This window comes from Trichomonas vaginalis, chromosome II (assembly GCF_026262505.1).
Source record: "Trichomonas vaginalis G3 chromosome II, whole genome shotgun sequence".
Classification (NCBI taxonomy): domain Eukaryota; phylum Parabasalia; order Trichomonadida; family Trichomonadidae; genus Trichomonas; species Trichomonas vaginalis.
Genome location: NC_067204.1, coordinates 25,116,845 through 25,139,868, shown reverse-complemented (window position 1 = coordinate 25,139,868; position 23,024 = coordinate 25,116,845). Strand labels below are relative to the sequence as shown.

The 23,024-nt window shown below is 32.2% G+C and overlaps 10 protein-coding genes across 10 annotated transcripts; 5 read left to right on the top strand and 5 right to left on the bottom strand.

Moving 5' to 3' along the window:
• Positions 1-2,789: 2,789 nt before the first annotated feature.
• On the top strand, positions 2,790-3,482 carry TVAGG3_0606270 (C2 domain (calcium/lipid-binding domain, CaLB) family; the record flags this gene model as incomplete). Its single annotated transcript, XM_001582702.2, has 1 exon — positions 2,823-3,254. One exon carries the CDS (start codon positions 2,823-2,825, stop codon positions 3,252-3,254), a length of 432 nt encoding a protein of 143 aa, XP_001582752.1.
• Positions 3,483-3,537: 55 nt separating this feature from the next.
• On the bottom strand, positions 3,538-4,490 carry TVAGG3_0606260 (TOR signaling; the record flags this gene model as incomplete). Its single annotated transcript, XM_001582703.2, has 1 exon — positions 3,561-4,469. One exon carries the CDS (start codon positions 4,467-4,469, stop codon positions 3,561-3,563), a length of 909 nt encoding a protein of 302 aa, XP_001582753.1.
• A 461-nt stretch (positions 4,491-4,951) lies between these two features.
• Positions 4,952-5,545, bottom strand: TVAGG3_0606250 (uncharacterized protein; the record flags this gene model as incomplete). The annotated part of the gene is made up of 1 exon (XM_001582704.1): positions 4,995-5,501. The coding sequence occupies one exon, from the start codon at positions 5,499-5,501 to the stop codon at positions 4,995-4,997; it is 507 nt and encodes a 168-aa protein (XP_001582754.1).
• A 262-nt stretch (positions 5,546-5,807) lies between these two features.
• Positions 5,808-6,723, bottom strand: TVAGG3_0606240 (ribonuclease kappa family; the record flags this gene model as incomplete). Its single annotated transcript, XM_001582705.2, has 1 exon — positions 6,373-6,723. The coding sequence occupies one exon, from the start codon at positions 6,721-6,723 to the stop codon at positions 6,373-6,375; it is 351 nt and encodes a 116-aa protein (XP_001582755.1).
• Positions 6,724-7,712: 989 nt separating this feature from the next.
• On the top strand, positions 7,713-10,544 carry TVAGG3_0606230 (trafficking protein particle complex subunit 9 family; the record flags this gene model as incomplete). The annotated part of the gene is made up of 1 exon (XM_001582706.2): positions 7,777-10,479. The coding sequence occupies one exon, from the start codon at positions 7,777-7,779 to the stop codon at positions 10,477-10,479; it is 2,703 nt and encodes a 900-aa protein (XP_001582756.1).
• Positions 10,545-11,023: 479 nt separating this feature from the next.
• On the top strand, positions 11,024-11,497 carry TVAGG3_0606220 (uncharacterized protein; the record flags this gene model as incomplete). Its single annotated transcript, XM_001582707.1, has 1 exon — positions 11,024-11,497. The coding sequence occupies one exon, from the start codon at positions 11,024-11,026 to the stop codon at positions 11,495-11,497; it is 474 nt and encodes a 157-aa protein (XP_001582757.1).
• Positions 11,498-12,124: 627 nt separating this feature from the next.
• TVAGG3_0606210 (cilia- and flagella-associated protein 100 family) lies at positions 12,125-13,482 on the top strand (the record flags this gene model as incomplete). The annotated part of the gene is made up of 1 exon (XM_001582708.1): positions 12,125-13,459. The coding sequence occupies one exon, from the start codon at positions 12,125-12,127 to the stop codon at positions 13,457-13,459; it is 1,335 nt and encodes a 444-aa protein (XP_001582758.1).
• Positions 13,483-16,045: 2,563 nt separating this feature from the next.
• TVAGG3_0606200 (armadillo (ARM) repeat-containing protein family) lies at positions 16,046-17,419 on the bottom strand (the record flags this gene model as incomplete). The annotated part of the gene is made up of 1 exon (XM_001582709.1): positions 16,046-17,419. One exon carries the CDS (start codon positions 17,417-17,419, stop codon positions 16,046-16,048), a length of 1,374 nt encoding a protein of 457 aa, XP_001582759.1.
• Positions 17,420-17,792: 373 nt separating this feature from the next.
• TVAGG3_0606190 (tetratricopeptide repeat domain domain-containing protein) lies at positions 17,793-18,943 on the bottom strand (the record flags this gene model as incomplete). The annotated part of the gene is made up of 1 exon (XM_001582710.2): positions 17,813-18,514. One exon carries the CDS (start codon positions 18,512-18,514, stop codon positions 17,813-17,815), a length of 702 nt encoding a protein of 233 aa, XP_001582760.2.
• Positions 18,944-20,658: 1,715 nt separating this feature from the next.
• On the top strand, positions 20,659-21,925 carry TVAGG3_0606180 (spectrin binding; the record flags this gene model as incomplete). The annotated part of the gene is made up of 1 exon (XM_001582711.1): positions 20,850-21,854. One exon carries the CDS (start codon positions 20,850-20,852, stop codon positions 21,852-21,854), a length of 1,005 nt encoding a protein of 334 aa, XP_001582761.1.
• Between the last annotated feature and the right edge of the window lie 1,099 nt (positions 21,926-23,024).

Sequence of the window (23,024 nt, the reverse complement as noted above, 5' to 3'; positions counted from 1 at the left end):
TCTCGAGCACAAAAGTGACATTGAATACTTGTAAGTATAGAATTTCCATGTAAACTTTTCATTTCTATCGTTTTTTGTAGTCCACATTTCCTCACTCTCGATTTTACTCATAAAAATATTAAAAAATCACTATACAATATATAAAATATATATTTATATGGTTAAAACAATGTTATTTTTGCGAGATTTCATCTGAAATTAAAATTAGGGATTTTTTGAATTTTGAACTAAAATTTGTGATTGGCAATTATTGAATAATCGATTGGAATATGAAAGAAATACTTTAAAATTGAATAGAATGTGCCGATAGAATTTTTCTCACAATTTTAAAAAGTTGTCCAAATCCTATTTTTGATTGAGTTTTTGCAATTTTATATATCAAGTGACAAGCTAAAAATAAAATTTTTGTTGTACTACTATTTGCAACAATTTGTAAATTACGTGCATCCCTTGTATTCAGTGATCAACATCGAGATTACATATTGTAAGAAATCCTTTTGAAGTAGATCTTATTTGAATTAAATTCGGACAGTCTATTTCATGTTGCTTCGTGAGAATATATATAATTTGCAATGTGAAATATATATTGATTCTGTATAAATAAGTAATTATGCTTTAGGAAACTGCTCGGCATTGCATGAGATCTAATCTTAATAATTTTTTAGATATGTTGAAATATGTAATATTTAGCTTCAATATCATTTATTATGGTGTGTCTTTGCTGTTTTTTGATATTGGATATCAATGACTCTTCTGTGAACGAAAAAAATCATTAAAATTCTAAACGTAAGCGAAACTCATTCAATTTATTATTAGAATCAAATCTATTTTAAAATTGAGCTATTGTTAAATCACAAAAGATACTTTATATTTTTAGTCAAAATTTGTTGATAGGAGCTTATTGGCGCAATCTATGTTCTTCTGGAAGCAGCGCACAGACCAGTCAGAAGCGCTCCTTCCAGGACCAGAAAGACTAGAAGGGGGCCCTGACCTTGAGAAAGGACCCCCTTCCAGGTCTTTCTGGACAATTCGGTTCGCATTGCGAGTGTCTGCTGCTTCTTTTGACAAAGCAGCAGACACTCGCAATTATATGTTGCGGCAAGTGCATCTGTGGTGTCGGAATGCACTTGCCGCAACTTCGAGCAATCTACTGATCTTCCTGGAAGGAGCGCACAGACCAGTCAGAAGCGCTCCTTCCAGGACCAGAAAGACTAGAAGGGGGCCCTGACCTTGAGAAAGGACCCCATGCCAGGTCTTTCTCAAAGGAATATTGTGCCATTGTGGGAGACATGCAGTGGCAATGTCTCCCAGAATGACACTTTGTGACCGACAGGAGTGCATAATGCACTCTTGTCGGTCATTGTTTTGCAATCACTTTGTGATTGCAAAAAATTGTGCCATCCAGAGGCAATGTCTCCAGGAATGATATGTGCAGACCGATAAGAGTGCATAACACACTCTTGTCGGTCAAAGTTCCGCATTCAAGTTATGAATGCGGAACATTGTGCCATTATGGGAGACATGCAGTGGCAATGTCTCCCAGAATGACACATTGCGACCAACACGAGTGAATGGGACACTCTATTCTTTCAATTTTCCCATTAATATTTTTCTTTTTTTATTAGATCAATAAATAAACTATTTTAATGTTCATAATTACATAAATCCATATGAATCAATCCGCTATTTATTTAGTCTCTAATTTTAATAGCTTTTTTGAATCTTGCAATCTAAATAATTAATATATACAGGTCATTTTATTTTTTTTCATAATTACATTATATATAATAATAGATTATATGTCCAAATCGAACAAATTGTGAATTTTTACTTTTGAATGGTATTCAAATTTACCCTCTCCTAAGAAAATGCCCCAACAATATTATCCAAATCTGACAATTTTTGAAAGGATTTAGATTTTAAAATTACCATAAAAGATTTACAATACTACTAATATATTAATATTTGAAAAATTTTAAGGTTTTGAAAAAATCGGGACACCTCAGAAAAGGAATATAAGATTAATTCTTTTTAAAATATGTCATTATGTGATTGTACACAATAAACCATTTTGAAAATTCTTAAATTCCATTTCTGTGTAAAAATTCAGATATGATTTTAAAAGATATCAGATATTCATTATCAATCACAATCAAATATTAGATTGCTAGTAAATGTTTCATAATTTCCTACTTTTTCTGATTTCACATTTAATTCAACTCTAATTTCTTTGCATTGAATATGATCTAATAGATAATGAGCTTTTGCATGGCGTTGTGGATATGATGCTTCCAATTTTGACATTTATATCATGCTGATGGCTGGAATTTCTTGAAAATAAGTAGACATTGATTAATATAGTTTCATAATTTTGATTTATGTGGAAAATATACCTTTCATAAGCAATGTCTTCATTCTTTATCAAACTTTGCTACGGTGAATAAGATATATCGACATCTAATTTTCATTGGCAATGATTCACAAATCATTTTCAGAGCATGGGAATGCTGTTATCAAGAATTCACAGATGAAAGTTTTTAATAATATTAATTTTCGATTGCATATTTTTTTGCATTCAATTATAAGCGTGGAGCCCGAAATCTATGGTAGCATTATATAAAAGTCATTGTAAAGGATCATTTGAAAAGTCCAACAAAAACTTTTGATCGGGAAAGAACCTTAAAAATAAAGAAAAAAATGTATTTTAAGCGTGATAGTTAGTTATTACCAAATATATTATTTTTGAAAAATAATTGGATCACAAAAAGTGCCATGACATTAAAACTCCCAAACATATCACAATTTGCCACAGTTCATCCATTATGTTTCAATCATGGATCCTTGATATCATCATAATGGATGGAAGTGCTAACGATTTGGGTCCTAGAGTAAATGGTGGTTTGTGGTTAATAGTTAACGCAGACGGAATTCCTCGGCCATTTAGTACAACCGAAGTACCATCTTCAAATCATCCGGTATGGAATTTCCCAGCACGTATGATTTTGCAATTTAATGACGTATCGCGATCATATTTATACATAACTTTGTGTACTCATGGTTTTAATGGTACATCTGTCGAAGTTTTGGGTAGATCACGAATTGGCTTAAGAGCCCTTCCTGTGGGAAGCCCAAAGATCTTCGAATTTCCAATTATGCATCCTTCAAACTCAGCTCAAATAGTATTGAATTGCCGCGTTAAAGCTACACTGTCTTCGATTACAGCTTCTTACGCAAGGCCTCCTAATGCCCATTAATTATTATTTTCAAATTCTTAATATTAGTTTTTACTTTTTTTTGTTTGTAATAAATTATAGAATTGATAATCTAGTTTTTTATATGTTACAACTACCAGTATTATTGAATCTCATATGATTCTTGATTGTTTCAGTCCATCTCTTTATATTTCAAAATCAAATTGAAACATTTTCCTAAAGATGTTAATTATGATATGTAAAAGAGTGCTTAGGATGTATGTTTTTAACGGTGGACAGATTGTTATAAAGAATTTTCTTTAATAAAAATAATTAAATTTTAGTTCAACAGTATTATCGATATTTTGCTTAGGCATTAAGAATGGCAATAGCAGAAACACACTTTGGAAGCTGAGGGAATTGCATAACCATCCTTCCATTTTCAACGTCCCATAATCTGCAGGAGCAATCGCTGCCACCTGTGCAAAGGTATGAAGAATCAGCTGTGAAAGCGATATCCCATGTCCATTCTTGAGCTTCACCGGACATGCAAGATTGCTTCATATCTCCTGTTTCAATATTCCAAATTCTAGCGCTATTATCAGCAGCCGATGTAGCGAATGTCTTGCTATTAGGAGCAATTGCGCAACGTAATTGTGTGTCGTTGTGAGATTGAATTCTGTAATGTTCTTTGAAACTATCGCCTTCGATGGAATAGCATACGGTTGTTCCATCTTGATTGGCTGCAACAAAGCAGGAGCCATCTGGAGCAATAGCGAGCGAACGAACAGGAACTTTCGTTGCTTCTGTTGTCTGAAGACGAGAAGATTGACGAAGATCGTAAAGGCTTACAGCGCCATTCTCGTCACAGACTGTGCATGTGTTGTTTGATGGCATCAAGATGATGGAATTTAATGGGCTTGGTGTAGCAATGGTAATTGATGCCTTTGCTGTACGACGATCCCAAACTTTGATCATCTTGTCTTCACCACAGCTCAAAAGCTGTGTTGGGGTGGCAACAATATCAGTAACATTGCCTTCATGACTCATAAATCCCTGAGAGTGTTTTCTGGTACGTGCCTGAAAATCGTATCCGAATATGTATGAGTAAGCGCCAACAAAGAATGTAGGCTCATTTCCGACAGTGACAATTCTATTTGCTTGAGAATTTGAAATCTCGAATTCTTCGAGTGGTTGACCTGTTGCAATATCGAAAGCATGAACTCTTAATGCATATGATGCGGCGAGAAGGATTCCTGGCTTTGTTTGTGGTTGCATTACTTTAAACCTGTGATGAATTTATCGTTTTCCTCAGAATTTTTCATAATCAAAATTTGAAAAAAAATTGGCCTTCTACTTTTGAATTTAATTTTTAAGATGTAAGTATATTCAACATGACATGAATGGCATAAATCATATATAAATGCCCAAAAATCTATATCCATTCCCATTAAATTGTAGATCTCCTCGCATATCATGTATAAATTTTGAGTTTTCCTCTTAGATATATTATTCTATTCGAGGTCCTATTATATTTGAGTATCATGTTTGTTCTATATTAAATTCAGATCTCTATCAAACAAATGCATTTCAGATCTCTATCAAAAAAATAATATTGGAAGCCAAAACATATTCACTATCTCGTATATTTCGAAATTATGAATGATGCACATGCATATTGAATGTGAACACAGCAATCGGCAAATACAAATGAAAAAAATTGATGATTTTATGTAATTAAACAAATATGGTTTACAAACAATAAATTATAATATATCGTGATGAAGTGTGATAAGAATTATCTCACTTTGGTAGCGTCCGAAACTCAGATATTTCATTCTTAACTGGTGAAGGCTGTATTAAAGTATTTTCAGAATGATACATCGGATTTGAAATAAGGTAAAATTGAGGAGCTATCATTGACAAAGTTGCTACAACTCTCACACTCATAATTTCATTTGCAGAGTTTTTAGAATCCATGATTGGGAACGAAAATTGTTTTGGACTTCCTAATGGTAAAGATCTAAGTCCAAATCTTGAGCGTCCAAGAGCTTCAACGCCAAATCCTTTTGGTCCATACGTGCACAATGTAACGTATAAATAAGCTCTATTAATATCATTGATTTGTAATGTTAATCTGTATGGAAAATCCCATTTCAATTTCTGTGATGCGGAGCATGGTTGTGTAGAAAAGGGTTGTGGATAGCCATCTGCTGCTAAAACAAACCACATTGATCCTTCTATCTTGTCTGGATTACCATAGAATTCTCCATCTCTAATTATAAGATCAAGAATCCATGAGGACTTCATGAATGAGTTTGAATGAAATGATTTTAAGTCACTTTTCAGGTAACTTTGAATGATACAATCCAATTTTTTCAAGGTTATGAAATTCATGATCCAAAATAAAAATGTCTTATATTAGTCTATTCTTTAATAATACTGCTAAAAGAAAATTGAATTCAAATTTTTTTCTTTCAAAATAAATATCGTTTTGATCTCAATCGTTTTAGTTCTAATATGAAACAAACATGGTTTCTTAGTATCTTTATACATCAAAAATTTTTTGTGATCCAATTTCTTTTCAATTTTGATGATCGCTCATTTTTATCATTATTTAATTCAGAGGATTACTGCGTTCAAAACTCAATTGATATAGACCTTTCAAATTGATTTGTATGAGTGGAAGGTGACTATCATGATAATTCAAGGATTTGTAATCGATCTAAAGATTTTACATATCAAAAACATGTTACATACCATGCAAAATAGATGATTTCGCTATCAAGCAACAAAATGCACCATTATTGGCTACTTCTATATCTTATCACACATTAATTGAAAATGGCTTTCATATATCAAAGAGTGCAATTTCAAACACTTTCACTCCTATTTACAAGTACAATCATGCTATGAAGAATATTATAATCTAAAAAATAATTGACGATTATACCCGCAGAATTTTTTTGAGCAAAGAGAATTATGTAGCATTCAATGAAAGAGTTTAGTTCATATACCTCGTTGAAGGATTAAAACAAAAGTTATTTTTATCAAAAAAATCGAATTAGCCGCATAATAGTCTTATCTCATATGGCAATTAGATTGTAATTAGTAAGTATTTTTTGTATTTATCAATTTTTTTATCAAAACATCGAAAAAAGTGATTAAATATTAATTTTTCTTATTTTCTGTCTTCAACCTTTTCTTGGGCTGGTTGTTCATCTTTAATGCCAAGAATTTCTTCTGAATCTTCCTCATCAACTACTTTCTCTTCTTGGAATGGATGTTTTAAGCGGTAGAAGAGGGTAAATGTGCATAATACGCAAAGGACGAAATATAAGATAACATTGATCCATAATGTCCTGCAATTTTCCTTGTCTGTGTGAACAAGATCACCAATATTACCAGGATGGCCAATTGGTCCGAAAAGAAGCGCCATGATGCCAAGCATAACAATACCCCATACTGAAATAACTATATAACACGCAGCACATCCAACGCTAGTGTATGTTGCAATGCAGCACTTACACATCGAAATTCAATAAAACTGATCGGCACGATAGGAGATTTTTGGGTTGGCCACATAAAAAAAATTCTTCAAAAATTATTGATATGTTATTTAAATGGAGTAAAAAGTACAATGATCAGTTGATGCTCAAATCCATAAACCGCAAGTTTACAACAACTTTTTTTGGAAAGTTTTTAATATAAATAATGGATCTCTGAATTGCATGTAATATATTGATACTATTAGTTTTCTTGAACAACAATTTTGAATTTTCCATCGATTCCAAAATAAGGAATTTCATCACAATCTCAATCAAATTTGATATAACTGTTATTTTACATTCATTAAATCTCTTATTCATTGTGTTTCATTATAAATTTAACATTTTGCATTAATGAGAGGCATCCAAACAATATTTTTGCTTTAATGTTCATTTTATATGACTAGTGTATTCTTCGCTCTCATCATACCAGCTTTATCAAACTTTTTCAATAAGTTCAGTAAAATTAGAGATAGTTAATCGTATATACATCCATTTATATATAAAATAAATTATGTTTTAATAGAGTTATCCATTACCAGAATAACATAATGTTCTTCCTATAAATTTCATAGATAATTTTAAATTATTATCTTCCACAAAATTTGAGGATAGAATATAGGCCAACTTTCATTTGTGGATTTGCGTATTGCTTCATTAACATTAAATATTCTACTATTTCAAAAATAACTAAAATTTATTCCAATGAGTTTGATATTATAAAGTCCAAGTTTGGGGTAGGATATAGTTCATAATAATACATCGAACACATGTGTGTCATGGAGGCTCTCCTTCATTATTACACCATTTTTTTGATATTTGAATGACAACTTCTGTTCCTTAGCTTTGTTTGTATTAGCTAATGTAAGTATCCGTCATTACCATCCTAAAAAGATCCCATATTTTATAGTCACCTTTCTGCCAACTGAATCATTTTACAAATAAAAGCTAAAAAGGTGACAATGCAGGTGGGGAACTTACCATTTGCCCTTTTCAACGAAAATGGAGCAATAAATGTCCTCCTCACAGCTGTAGGTATGAAAGTTCCAAGAGTTTTTTCGCTTGTGACAGATTATATGAAAAGAACAATCGAAGAAATTACAGAATTAAATCTTGAAACTTTTTTGCCTGAATGGTTAGACTTAAAAGAGATTGCACGATTCCAATTATTCGTTTGTGATACATATGATGCCCTCGGAACAATCCTAAAAGTTAAATCAGACCTTTTGCCTCATCAACAATTCCATATTATTGTTGGAGCAGCTGTCGCCGAGTCCGAATCCGAATTGCTCAATTATGCTAATTCATTTATTGATCTCGTCGAGTCAACTTCACAAAATTCAATTCCATTTTTGTTTGTTTTTTCGGATGTAACAGCTAATGATGCAAAACTCTCTCAGTACTCGACATTACTTCCTGCAGATACGAACGATGTAACTACTCTTGAGCGTCATGTTAAACAAGGATTGCTTTTAAGGTTCACGAACTTCATTATGAACCAAAGCGCCGAAATTGAACGCCTCGCTAATAATGAATCCGCAGAATCATATCTAAAGATCGCTTCAATTCTCTGGATTTTTGGCGGTTTTACAAAAGCCTCTGAATACTTCGAGCAAGCACTCAAACTCAGATCTGTCCAAATTAACACTGAAATCTTAGAATTATCTCTCAGTCCAAAATACGTCGGATCCGTTGATAAATACTGTAATAAGTCAGATCTCCCTGTTTACTTCGAAGATCTCAAGGAATCAAATCTGCCTTTGATTGTCAGATCAATTCTCTCAAATGCAAACGACGTTACAGAAAAAACATGCATTATTCGTATTCTTTACAAATTAGCGGCCAGATATCAAGAACATTCACGCCGCTTTATTCTACAAGCAATAAAATTCTGCCGCAAGCACAAAAAGAAATACATGGAGTACTATCAGCTCGGATTATTATTATTGAACCATTTCGGTCATTCAAGGACGTTCCTTTACGAAATAAGCGATCTATACAAGACAAGGATTAAACTTCCACCATATCTTATTGATATTTTTGCTCGTGCGATTACAAGTGCAAATGATTGGCTCGATCAGCGCATTCACATTGCATCACAGCTCTTTTTATCAGAAGACGCGCACAGAGAAATCAAGATCCGTATGATTGAGTATCTTTTGGACAATTTGCATGCAGTAAATCCAGAAAAACAAGAACAGTTCATCAAATCCGTCCCAGCGGGTACTCAAGTTGTAGCAAGGAATGCTATAGAGGTCACAGAGTTCAGATACATCATTCCCGACCAGCCAATTGAAAGAGCAACAAAAGGGAACTCGGTTTTTATTTTCAATGCTTTACAAAAACGATCGTTAGGAAATGTGGTTTCTGTTGGTGACCAATTATCTTTTATGCTTACACTTAAGAACCCATTAAATGTTAATTTGGAGATCTCTGTTATGGCAATTGACTCGACAAGCGGATTTGCACAGCCATTTGCATGCAACTTGCGTGCAAAGAAGTCCGCCCAGCTCCCATTGACCATAAAGATGACACAACCTGGCAAAATAGAGATCCTTGGAGCAACATTTAATATTTATGACATCTCATTCCAGTATAAACTTCCGAAACCAATAGAATTCGAGGTCATTGAGGAACTGCCAACACTCATAGCATGCCTTCCGTTCAGACAATATGATAATGTCACTGAAAATTCTTATAATGAAATTTCATTTGAGCTAATTAACAGTGGAAACGTCGAAGTTGACATCCACCGCATAAAATTTGCTCAAGCTCCACCGATTTATTCCGGTACAAGTCTTCCTGTTCCGTATCCTCCGAAATTAAATCCATCTTTGCCACCAACACTTAATCCTGGCCAGTCATACAAGTTCAATGTCCAACTACAGATGGATCAGACCTTCACAAACCTCTCATTCGGCATAGAATACGGCCGCAGAGGATATATCAGAAGATTTGAATACGATAGACAGTTATCTCTCATTGATGGACCGAGGATAACAAGAGTAGAGACTGTTCCTCTCGAAGATCACAACGATTTCGATGATGACCACACAACTTTATTAATTATTATCCAAAATCCAACGAACGATCCAATAACGGTCGACTCAAACATTGCAGGACAAGTTTTCATACCAAGACAGAGCTTCGGAACGTTGATTGTCCGCATCCAAAGAATAGAAACACCAGATGACTTCACAGGCAAATGGAATGACATTGGATTGACTACTGAGTACGTCAGGAAGGCAGAAGTAGCCGAAATCAATGCTAAACAAAGAGAAATTTCAGATGAAGAAAGAAGATTATTATGGACTGCCTTATACATCAAGCAAAAGATTTGCCAGCAACTAACACTTAAATGGCATAACCAGCATGGTTTTGGTGGCAATTTGCCCCTTTCTCATGTCATTTTAGATCCAAGAGTCTTGACACTTTTACAAAAGCCATCGTTCGATGTAAACATCTCAATTAAAAAGCAAGAGAACGATGTATACTCACTGACATGTGATATGAAAAGTGAGAACAAGAAGTCAGTCGATGTCAAGGCTATGCTGACTTTCAATGCTGAAAAGTCATCAGTAATGATCGCAGGTAAGTCTGTTTACCAACTCAAGACTCCTTCGACTATTAATATGATTGTCCATACAACATGCAAGAAGAAGCTATTGGTTACTGGAAAATTCTATGTTGGCGAGGCTTTCTTCGTCAAGCTTGCTGAATTTGACCTCTCTGAACTTTGATCCAAAACATTATTTAGTTTATTATTATTCTTTGTAATTTTAAATAAAAATTCATTAAATTCGATCTATACTTAAACATTCTTCTCCTTTAAACTATTTATAAGCCATAATTGCGGATATGGCCAAATTATTAATTGATTTCTAGGAGTTAAGAATAGAGATTAATTACTCCCATAGCATAAGGATATGTAATTATGATTGTCAGGTTCAAAATGAATCGGAAATTATTATCAATGATTTTATTCTGGATATTTATGAACTTTTTCCATGTGAATTGATTAATATGATTGAATGTAAACATAAATAGCAAGCCGGTCAACTAATAAAAATGAGATGTTTTTTTTTACATTTCGTATTTTTATGGACTTAACTTGAACACATACATTCCAGCAGATATACTTTATCGTGGAGATGTTTTCCAGTATGTCTTTGATGCGATTTTTTTTTGATAGAAACTTCGGATTTTAAAATTCAATGAGTTCTCTCGATTTTGAGCAGTAAATTGAGAACTTACAAAATCGAAAGAAATTTCCTCTTCATTCTAATGAGTGGAATCAAAGTCCAGGTCTTACCAAACAACAGCGAAGTGACAAATATGATGGTAAAAGGTATGCAGGGATTAAATAGATCCATAAGAGCAAGCATCAATACAAGAGAAAAATGTTTCACTGATTACATTGATAGATGTGCAAAAATGATTCGCAGTTGCCCAGAAATATTAGATGTCAAGAATAAGAGCCAAAAGGTTATGATGGCAAGAGAAATTATCAGCGATATGCTCAGCCACATCTATGAAAATAAAGGATACGACTCATACGGTAAATCACTTAAAAGCAGTACATATCTCTTTTCTGCTTATTCGCATCCAGATTTGGAAAGTCTTAATCGATACATTCGGCTGCCATCCGATGAAACATTAAAGCAAAGCTTTCAAGAACAAATAAACAAGCATACTAATGATATAAAGGCGCACAAAATCATTCCAGGCTTAGATGATTTATATTGTTCGATTATTTAGAATCTATGATACAGACAATCCAAATATTGCGTTCGTAGCAGAAGTATTCGACAATTTACCACATAGCACGCGCAAATTTTGTTTAATTAATGATAATTTTAAAAAATTCTTTTTTATCATTCTTATTTGTAGATAATAGTCTTTTGAATATATAAGTCTGGATGTATTTTGATCTTTATAATGTTGATTCTCCAAAAAATCTTCAATATAATTAATAAAAATTTTTGAATGTTTAAATTCTAGCCTCAAAAGACGAGTTATGTCAATGAAATGAAAAATAAGCGTCGTATCTCATGAATAATCTAGTAGCTGCTCTTTATTTTCGAAAATTTAAATTGTAAATTTGTATTTAAAGCTTATTAAGATGAGGAATCTTGCGGTTTTGGCTATGTGTAATAATTCCAAAATAGTTTTTATTCAATAAGTAAAAGTTTTATTATCGAATAAAAGGATCTTATCATGTAATTGCCTTCGATGTCATATATACTATTGCTGTGCTTTGAGTTGTGAATCTATTTGTTATATTAAATCGTTCCTTTTATTTTTCAATCAATGTAATGGATTTTGTCACTTTTTAAAAAACACGTTTTCAAGAGAAAAAAAATTGAAAAGAAAGAAAATTTTTGTATGAAATCTACCGTGAAGTCATCAAGACTTCCACGACCAGCTTATTTAGATGCACCCATTCCATTTGATCTTCCACCTGATGAAGATCTTTTTGCTCGAAGAGAAGAAGAAAATCAAAAAATGAAAGAATACATGAAAGAGTTATCAAAGAAAACACTGGTACAAAGATCATCAATGTCAAAGTCTCCTTTATACTCTGCAGGTATTTCTGTTTCAAAATCTAAAAGAACAGTTTCTGAATCACAAAATGACTTCAAAATCACTCCGCCTGTTGCTGAACACCAAAGAAAGGAACAAATGCATGATTTTGTTGAGCAAAAGCGTGAAATATTCTTAGCACAGCTTCTTATTGATAGAAAAATGAAAGAAATTGAAAGAATTAGCCAAGCGCGTAAGACAGAAAAGAAGAATATTGATGAAGAAGAAAGTAAGATTGCCGAAACATCCAACCAATACAAGATGTCACGTAACCAAATCGATGCTGAATTAACAAGAGGCAAAAAGTCAATGGAAGACGCAATTAAGAAGCGTACAGAGATTTTCAAAGAACTTAAGAAGAAAGACGCAAATGTTACTGTTATTCAAAGCGAAATTTCTAAAAATCAAGAAATTTTGGAATCCTATCATAACTATTACAATTTCTTGAAGAATCTATGTCCGCCAACAGCAGATCCTATCACATACTTCACCGATCCTCAACAAGTCATAAACGAGCTTACAAAAGTTGAAATGGATAATCTTTTCCTTATTCAGCATTGCCATGAGCTTTCTGAAGAAGCAGAGAATGGATTACAACAACTAAACTCCGAAATAACTAAAACAGTTAACGAAAAGAAGTCAATAGAAAAATCAACGGAAAATCTTCGCGAAGTTGAACAATTCCAAGCACCTGCAGTATCAAATAATAATCCAGTCCTTGATAAAAACGTTAAAGAACTTACAGAGTCCGTCAAAAAATGTTATGTTACATGTTTCGGAGTTCACGCCGATATTAACCCATTAACCATGTTAGAACGCATTGAGAATCAGCTAGAAGCCATGTACAACAAGTGTGGAACCATAGATCAAAAGTTTTTGACAGAACAGATGTTATTACGCGAAAAGAAGAGGAGAGAAGAGCAAAGAATAGAAGCAAATAAGAAGAAACAAGAAGATATCGCAAGGAAAGCTGCTGCTGCCCTTGAAAGAGCGAAGAAGCCAATTAAGAAGAGAACAGGAAGACCTCTCAACGAAAGAACATTGCCTATTAAAGCTAGAAGAACTGTTGATGAAAAACAAAAGCAGGAAGAAGAAAAGGCCGTTGATGATTTCTTATTCGGTGAAATATATTATTAATTTTATATTTTTTTGTTTTAAAAGTTAATTTATATGTTATATAAGTTAGTTCTTTTGATTTGATCATATATCGGTTATTAGGTTCTGTATCTTGATTTCTAAAACTATGAAAATCTTATTTTTTGCACTGTAAGCTTATTCATCACTTTAATTTGCTTAATATTATTCTGAGTAGAAGTTGTGTGTATGTGCTCTAATCTAAATGGAAGGAATAAAGAAAATTAATAAACATTTAAGGAATATGTTGAGAAAAAAACAATTGTGAATTACTTTACTCATTTATTTGCCAAGTTGTTGAAATAAGGATGTCAATTCGGAAAATTGTTTTCATTTTAGGAGAATATAATTTTCCTTTTGGAAAATTTAAAAAGTGAGACGCGCAGGATTCGAGCTTTTTTAAAAGTTGATTTAAATATATTCTAGTGTGGATTCTAAGGATAATATCATATTTAAAATAAGAATATACTAGTTTAGGTGGTATAATTTTTTTCGATAAATTTGAGAGCATGTACGTTTAGGACATCAAAAGTGTCAATTCGCTCAGCGAAAGCTGAGCTAGCTTCGTTCTCGAAAGAATAGGGAAGGAGTGAAAGAGAGTGATACAGATGTTGACACATTCATATCATTTCAACAAATTTTGATCAAATTGAAATTCAATGAAATTCAATTCACTTCATATCCTTCAGTCAGTACATTGACATCCTTCTACATCACAATGATAACTCGTGCATCAATAGTTCTACAACTAACTCAGAAAAAACAAGATTTTTCCTTCCAGCTTACAGCTTTTAAAAAGTTTCGATGATAAAAATCACTCTACTCTTGTTTATCGATATGTTGTGATAGTAGGTAAACGTATTCTTATCGATATTAATACAAATATTTTTACCAAAATCTGAACCAATTACAGAGTTATTCATAAAGTTTATGATAACTGTAATTACTTCATCTTTGTTTTATATTTGAATAAACAATTTAATTTAATTTGCATAATTTTTTTTAGTTGAAAGACAGGAAACTTAGTTGAGTTTGTATTATTTTGATCGTTCAATTCATTGTATATGTGAGTGATCCAGATATTTAAGATATTTAGAAAAAATTTATTAATTTGATTAACAAATTTTAATCAAAATAGCAAAAATCTATTTGATAGCTGTAAGCAAATAATAATTTCTATTTCAACCAAAATCACTTATTTTCATCTAAACGTATAAAATTGTCAATTTTATGAGAATAAATTTAAAATCTCATGAAATATAAAGGAAAGTAATATTTTCCAATTTTCTTTTTTTCTTTCTCTCAAATATTTTCTATTGGGAATTTTCTTGTTATCAAAAAATAATTTTAATATTTGTTTAAGGGTTTCGTTTTGCGAAAAAACGTACAATACGCAATTTCGCTAAAAAAACATTTAGCTAGCAATTTCGACCTTTGACTCCACTCAAGACGTCACTTTTTTAATTTTGCGGTATCATATTTTTGGAAAATCTTTATGAATATTATATAAAAAGTCTCTTTAATATCTATATTTCATATTTTTATCGATTTTTAAAGTTTTTGCGAAAAGTATTCAATTATTTTTGCTATTTGGTCGGGTAAATGTCAGATTTGCGACATTTTCTGATATGATATTCAGATTCTACGTTGATAATAATGCTTATAGAACCCTCTTGCTATTGTGTCAAAATTGCGAAACCGATAGCAAAAATATCTCGCAATATCAAAATTGAGATATTGAGTGAATTATGCATTATAGAGATTAAAAATCTGATTTGTGAAAACATCTCATCAGTTTCTAGCTAATTCAAAAATCTTTACTATCTTATTCGATTAAAATGAAAAGGGAATAGTTTCATTATGCTTTAAATGACAGCCTTATAATATAATCATAGTTTTCGCTCAATATGCAGCATTTTTTTTTCGAAATCTATGGTCAATATCCTAAATACTGATTGCTTTGCATTCATATCTCTTACATTTTCTATACCCACATCACTATTCATTGCTATTCCTATCTTTTTCATTTTTGTTTGTTTCTCATAATTTCTCAAAAAACATGATAACTTGATATTTGTAAATATCATACTTTATAACGTAAATAAGAACTTGACCTATTAAGAAAAGCAGTAATGAAAAGAAAATCTGAAATTCATAAAAATTACAAGTTTCTGATGACAATTAGCTTAATTAAACCAGGTACAAGATTATATAATTGTATTTTCTATCCAATTATCCATATAATATCTTATCCAGAAAAAATAACTTGACCAATACCAAATGATTTTTTAACTAGTAAATAAAGTATTTTCTTTACACACACATTGTATATCATAGTTTTTTTTTTGGTTTCGCAAAACATCCAAAAACAAATATGCTATAAAAGTGACAATTTTAGCAAAACGAAACCCTTAATTTGTTTATTTCATTACATACAATAAAATTTTAAAAACTCTATTTCTTTTTTCCAAATTAGAAGTTTAATTCAAATTTTTTTCAAAATCAAAAAAATGAGATAAAAAAGTCTGTTTGGAAAATTCATTTTTAGAATTTTAGGAATTTTCTCACTTTTCTTCCAAATTGACATCCTTAGTTAAAATGATTGACAAAATAAACGATATTATCGAATTCTTCGTCATTGTCATTATCTTCTATAGCATCTTTCAAATCTTGGATGATACTAGTTTTACAAATAAGTTCCCAGATTGTTTTTCCTTGATCTTGTTCAACGTAGTTTTCAATAAGCACGTCAAGAGCATTCAAAGCATATTGGATGTAATATGGAATGAAAGAACCAATCAATTTTAGTATGCCACTCTTAATAGCTGTCTCTGCTGCATTATACCCGCGGTTTTGAATTATTTTAGAAATAATTACAATTAACTGTATCTGCTGCTCAAATTCGCAATTGTTAGACACTCTAACAACAAGTGGAAAATCCCACTTTGTGATTGCATTCAATACGTCTTTATATAAAATATCGTGAGAAATACAAACCTCTAAGAAATGAATGGCACTGCACCGAGAGTCATCATCACACATTGTGGAGGTGAAATATCTAAAGGCATTCCAAGCCATTTGGCTTTCGTGAATAATTAAAAATACATCTTCGTTGATCTTGATATTGCTTGTTAAAGGAACTATAAAAGCTTCCATTAAACCCATCATGTTCACAATGTCGTCTTTTTCATCATCATCAAAGCGAAAGAGACGTGATGCAAGCCTTCTCAAAAAACATGGTAAACCAGGTATCTCCAGTTCGATAAGGAAGTTAATCTCTTCTGGATAAACAGGTAAAACGCTTTTCAAAATCATGACTATGTCTTTATAGCAATCAAATTCTGTTTTTTCGTAAATAAATTGAGCTGTTGATCTAAAATTATCTTGATTTGGATTAAGTTCTGTTAATTTGGCGAATAGTGGAACGACTTTATCTGTTTCACTAAGAAAACAGAATTCATCGATTGGGTGATCTGCTAAATATATTTCATTGTTTTCAACATGAGGAAGTAATCTTGTGAGGATCCTAATTGCGATATAGTTGTCTTTTTGCAAATCATCTTTTTGACTTAATGCAATTGTATATATGAGGTTGATTATATCTCGATGATTAAGAAATTCGATGACTTTGTCAAACTTTGATAGACAATAAATGATTTCGAGAACTTCAGAACGATCAATACAATCTTCTGATTCCAAAATTGCAATCAAGTCCGAAAGCAAATCGAAATTAATATAAGTTGACGAATCAACCTGGAATTCGTTATTTTGAATCATACTTATTAAGCAATTGAAAAAATCATGATGCTTATTAAGTTCTTCAGGATAACGGATTTTTATGTTATTAAGATCTTGTAAAACTTTTGCAGAAGCATCGTCAGATGGAATATAATCTTTCTGTGGAACGGAAAATACAGATGAGGAGAAGGACATATCATTAGATGATACTTTATAGTCAAGCATAAATTTTGATAAATTAAGGGTGCGTAGACGACGATAAGTCATACTCAGAAATGCAAAATGAATGAAATTTGAGAAATTATTGTATGTTTTAAATAGATTGGAAGTGAAAATTAATCTCAGCTGATAGGTGTTATGTTATTTTCTGATAGATCTTCCCTATTTTTCAAAATTTTTCTTTGTAATTTTGATTTCATAGAAATTTCATATTGATATGAATAAAAATGATTAAATAAACTTGAATTCTATTATTTTGAAACTATTTAGATACATTTCAATATATATTTTCCATAATAAAAGAAAAATTATTTCCTCATCAAGGTTTCCAAAGCTTTTCTATAATGGTAATGATGTCTATAATTAAAAATATGAATTTATAAGTTATACTTTATACATCTATTTTCCAAAAAACTTTCTAAATAAAAACACAGTTCCAAATCCAACTGCAGCTGCAATTCCAAGAGATATTGATGTGTCAATAAGCAATTCCTTGGCCTTTGATATCTTTTCTGGTACTTCTTCCTCTTCTATTTCTTCATCATTTTCATTTTCTTCGTGATTTTCCTGAATTAACTTCATTGCAAGTTCTCCAGCCTTCTTGAGTAATTCTGTTCCCTTTTCCACATCTTTTTCGACGCAAATACCGTTCAAATAGCACTTTCCGAGCGTATCCATCGCTTGGAGATTTCCATTATTTGCAGCTTGCGTGAAATACTCGATTACGAGGCTGTCACTGCCTATGAAATCGCCTGGATGTTTCATATGCAGGTATCCTAAGTAATAGAGAGCTTCAGACATTCCGCTTGGAACTAATTGTATCAAAAGGTTCTCGGCGATGAATGCCTCGTAAGTTCCGAAGTCGAGAAGAAGCATGGCAACACGAAGAATTAATTGTTTGCTTGTTCTTGTAGTTTCGCATCTTGAATACCAGTAAAGTGCTTCTTGAGTGTTTTGTTTTTGCAAAGCGAGGGCAGCTAAGGCAAGAGGAGCTTGTGGATGATACCTCATCGCTGAGTATTTGAGTAATATAAGGCCTTCTTCATGCATTCCAATATCTTCGCAATAATTTGAAAGTTGGAATGCTGAATGGATATCCATATTACCTCCTCTAATGAGGATTGGCCAAAATCCTTCAACTTGTAAAGTAATCGTGATTTGGCGGCCATTTATTTTTGTATTCGTGTTGTTTTACCTTGTCATACCAGATTCCTGCCAAAAATTGTGTATCAATTGAGTTTTCGTTGATCTCGATCTCCTTCTCCACAAGGTCATAGGGTGAAGAATATTTGATTGTGATCAAATCTCCATCTTGCTCCCACATATATCCAGTATAGTTATTCAAAGGGCTCATAATAACTTTTCCGAAGACTTCTTTTTCATTCTGAAGGCGTTGATAGATAATCTCATATTTTTCATCTGAAATCTTCTCTTCTGTCGCAGATTCTTGACGTTCAGCTTCTTCCTTGATCATTGGACAATTAATAAATTCGAAAATTGGATCATCCATTGGTTGTTGTGGCACTAAAAGCTGCTCATAATAATTTTATTGAAAATTTCGAAAATCTCCGAAATTGATTTCCTTGATTTCTTGTGAGAAGCTATATTTCTTCATAAACTTTTGTAGGCATTCAATTAAAATCGCAAACGAACTGGCCATAGAGATTGTAAACATCGAATTTATAACAAGAATCGAAATTAATTATATCCTATTGTATAAATTTGGATATCAGAAATTTTAAAAAGCTTTATTCATAACAAATCACATATAAAATAAAATATATAATTCATTCTTCCTCTCTGAAGACTTCCATTGACTGAGCTGTTTGCATTGAAGGTGCTTTTTGTGGTACATCCACAGAAAGTGTCCTTGGCAATGCTGGTTTTACGTTATATGTTCCTCTTTCTTCATATTTATAATTGTTTTATGAAATTATCTTTATTTACATATTTATCATTGTTTTTATAATATTTTCTTTATTTACATATTTATCAATGATTTATGAAATCATCTTTCTCTTCATATTTATCAATATTTAATGCAATTCTCTCGATATTAATGAATGTCCTCTTAGCATTGCAATCAAAGCGAATTCAACAGAAATTGTCAAATTTTTAGTTGAACATGGTGCCCATGAATAAATAATTGCTTTATTCAATATTGAAACAAAATATAATAATGTTATTTGTAAAATTGATAAAAATTTATTCCTATTATATAATGATTGCTATATTTTTGGTAAAAGTAGTCCACATAAATTTTCTTGCTCAGTTTTCAATTTTGCTAATGGATATATACTGAAATTGGAAGTATTTCATAGTACTTTTTCAGTAAATTTTATATTTTTTGCAATATAAGCACATGGATGAATATCATTTGTAAAATTGATAAAAGAGGTTGTCAAACGTCTTATTTCATATGGTGCAAATATCAACGAAAGAGATGAATTTGGATGTACCGCTCTCCATTATGCAGCAGAAAATAATAGTAAAGCAATCGCCGAACTTCTTATTTCACATAGTGCAAATATCAATGAAAAATCTAATAATGGACAAACTGCTCTTCATATTGCAATAGATAAGAATTTTAAAGAAATAGCTGAACTTCTTGTTTTGCATGGTTCAAAGAATAATGTTCCGACATAAGATACTTCTCTTTCATCTTCGAAGATGAATTTTATACTATTATTTATCTTATCGTATGCTGCGTCTACTCCTTATTACTTTTCAATACTTTTATATTGATTATTATCATCATGATACAAAATTTATGTAATCTAAAATTAATATATCATGTTTTGACACATATTTGACCATTTCCCCATCCGAAGTAAATTCGATAACATCAGAAGATAATTTTAGAATCCTTCTTGATAAAGCTCCTGGAGGATTTTGCAGAAAATTGCTGTGTAATATATCTATTTTGACAGAGTAATAAATTTTCTTACGCATTCTTAGCATTTGGACAATTTCCTTATGCATTCTTGAGATATCAAATATCTCATGAACATGCAGTATTGGCCCTAAGAAAGATCAATAGATTGAACAATCATATTCATCTAAATACGGTATGAAAGCCAATAGCATTTCACCAAATGGAAGTTGATTATCAAAGTAAAAAAATTCAAAAAAATCCACACGCATTATAAGCAATCGAAAAATGGACATAAATAGGCCATAAAAATTAGAAATTAATCAAAACTCAATATCTCTGCGCCGATATAATGTTGAAAATGTACGTTTCTCAATGATTGATATTTCGCTTTTAAAAGCTTTTGACGCCTGCAAAACAGGAAATCAGAAGGTTTTAAAAGAGATGATTAATGGAGGAATTCCATATGATGCGACAGTATGCATTTATTTCTAACAATCAGCTACCTTTGTTCATTTTATTTTTATTACAAACATTTTCGAAGTAAACTGCATAAATGTCAGCATGCTTCAAGTTGCATGCGCTTATGGTAGACTTAATACAGTTGATTTTTTACTTACACACGATGTTAATATAAATTATCGAGAAGGAATTCATTATATTTTAACCGAATGGTATTCATCTTATTTTCATCATTATTCCCTTCATTTTGCTGCTCTCGGACGTCATAATCAGATTGTTGAAATGCTTCTACGTAGAAAGGCTAATCCAAATTGCAAAAATTTCCAAGGATTTACTCCTCTCCACTTTGGCTGCAAGCTTGGTGGTACAGAATCTATCAAATCTCTCATCAACGCTCATGCTGTCGTAGATGCAAAGACATACCAAGAAGAACTTACACCTCTCCATGTAGCATGCGAAAATAATCGTCTTCCATCCGCACAAGTGCTTATTGAAGCACATGCTGATGTTAATGCTCGCACAATTAATCAATGGACACCGCTACACTACGCAGCTAATGTTAAATCATTTCCTTTAGTTGAACTCCTCGTAAAGAATGGAGCAGATATTCATGCATTGACATCTGATCAGAATACAGCGCTTCATTTCGCAGCCAAAAACGGTTCATTGCAAATATGCCGCTTTTTGATTGAAAATGGAGCTCTTGTTTCTGCTCTTAATGCAGGAAACGATACACCATTGATTTTTGCTGCAATTTCAGGCGACAATGAATGCGTGAAGTACCTTTTACAGAGCGGTGCAACAGTTGTTGAGACAAACTCAAGGAAACAAACAGCTTTACATCAAGCAGTTCAACACCAGCATTTAGATGTTGTTAAGACTTTAATGAAAGTTGGCGCCAATCCAAACCTAGTTGATATATACAACAATACGCCAATCTCTAAAGCAAAAGCAAAGGAATATCACGATATCGAGGTTGAATTAGAGAGAGTTTTAGTTCCAAACGTAAAACCAGCATTGCCAAGGACACTTTCTGTGGATGTACCACAAAAAGCACCTTCAATGCAAACAGCTCAGTCAATGGAAGTCTTCAGAGAGGAAGAATGAATTATATATTTTATTTTATATGTGATTTGTTATGAATAAAGCTTTTTAAAATTTCTGATATCCAAATTTATACAATAGGATATAATTAATTTCGATTCTTGTTATAAATTCGATGTTTACAATCTCTATGGCCAGTTCGTTTGCGATTTTAATTGAATGCCTACAAAAGTTTATGAAGAAATATAGCTTCTCACAAGAAATCAAGGAAATCAATTTCGGAGATTTTCGAAATTTTCAATAAAATTATTATGAGCAGCTTTTTAGTGCCACAACAACCAATGGATGATCCAATTTTCGAATTTATTAATTGTCCAATGATCAAGGAAGAAGCTGAACGTCAAGAATCTGCGACAGAAGAGAAGATTTCAGATGAAAAATATGAGATTATCTATCAACGCCTTCAGAATGAAAAAGAAGTCTTCGGAAAAGTTATTATGAGCCCTTTGAATAACTATACTGGATATATGTGGGAGCAAGATGGAGATTTGATCACAATCAAATATTCTTCACCCTATGACCTTGTGGAGAAGGAGATCGAGATCAACGAAAACTCAATTGATACACAATTTTTGGCAGGAATCTGGTATGACAAGGTAAAACAACACGAATACAAAATAAATGGCCGCCAAATCACGATTACTTTACAAGTTGAAGGATTTTGGCCAATCCTCATTAGAGGAGGTAATATGGATATCCATTCAGCATTCCAACTTTCAAATTATTGCGAAGATATTGGAATGCATGAAGAAGGCCTTATATTACTCAAATACTCAGCGATGAGGTATCATCCACAAGCTCCTCTTGCCTTAGCTGCCCTCGCTTTGCAAAAACAAAACACTCAAGAAGCACTTTACTGGTATTCAAGATGCGAAACTACAAGAACAAGCAAACAATTAATTCTTCGTGTTGCCATGCTTCTTCTCGACTTCGGAACTTACGAGGCATTCATCGCCGAGAACCTTTTGATACAATTAGTTCCAAGCGGAATGTCTGAAGCTCTCTATTACTTAGGATACCTGCATATGAAACATCCAGGCGATTTCATAGGCAGTGACAGCCTCGTAATCGAGTATTTCACGCAAGCTGCAAATAATGGAAATCTCCAAGCGATGGATACGCTCGGAAAGTGCTATTTGAACGGTATTGCGTCGAAAAAGATGTGGAAAAGGA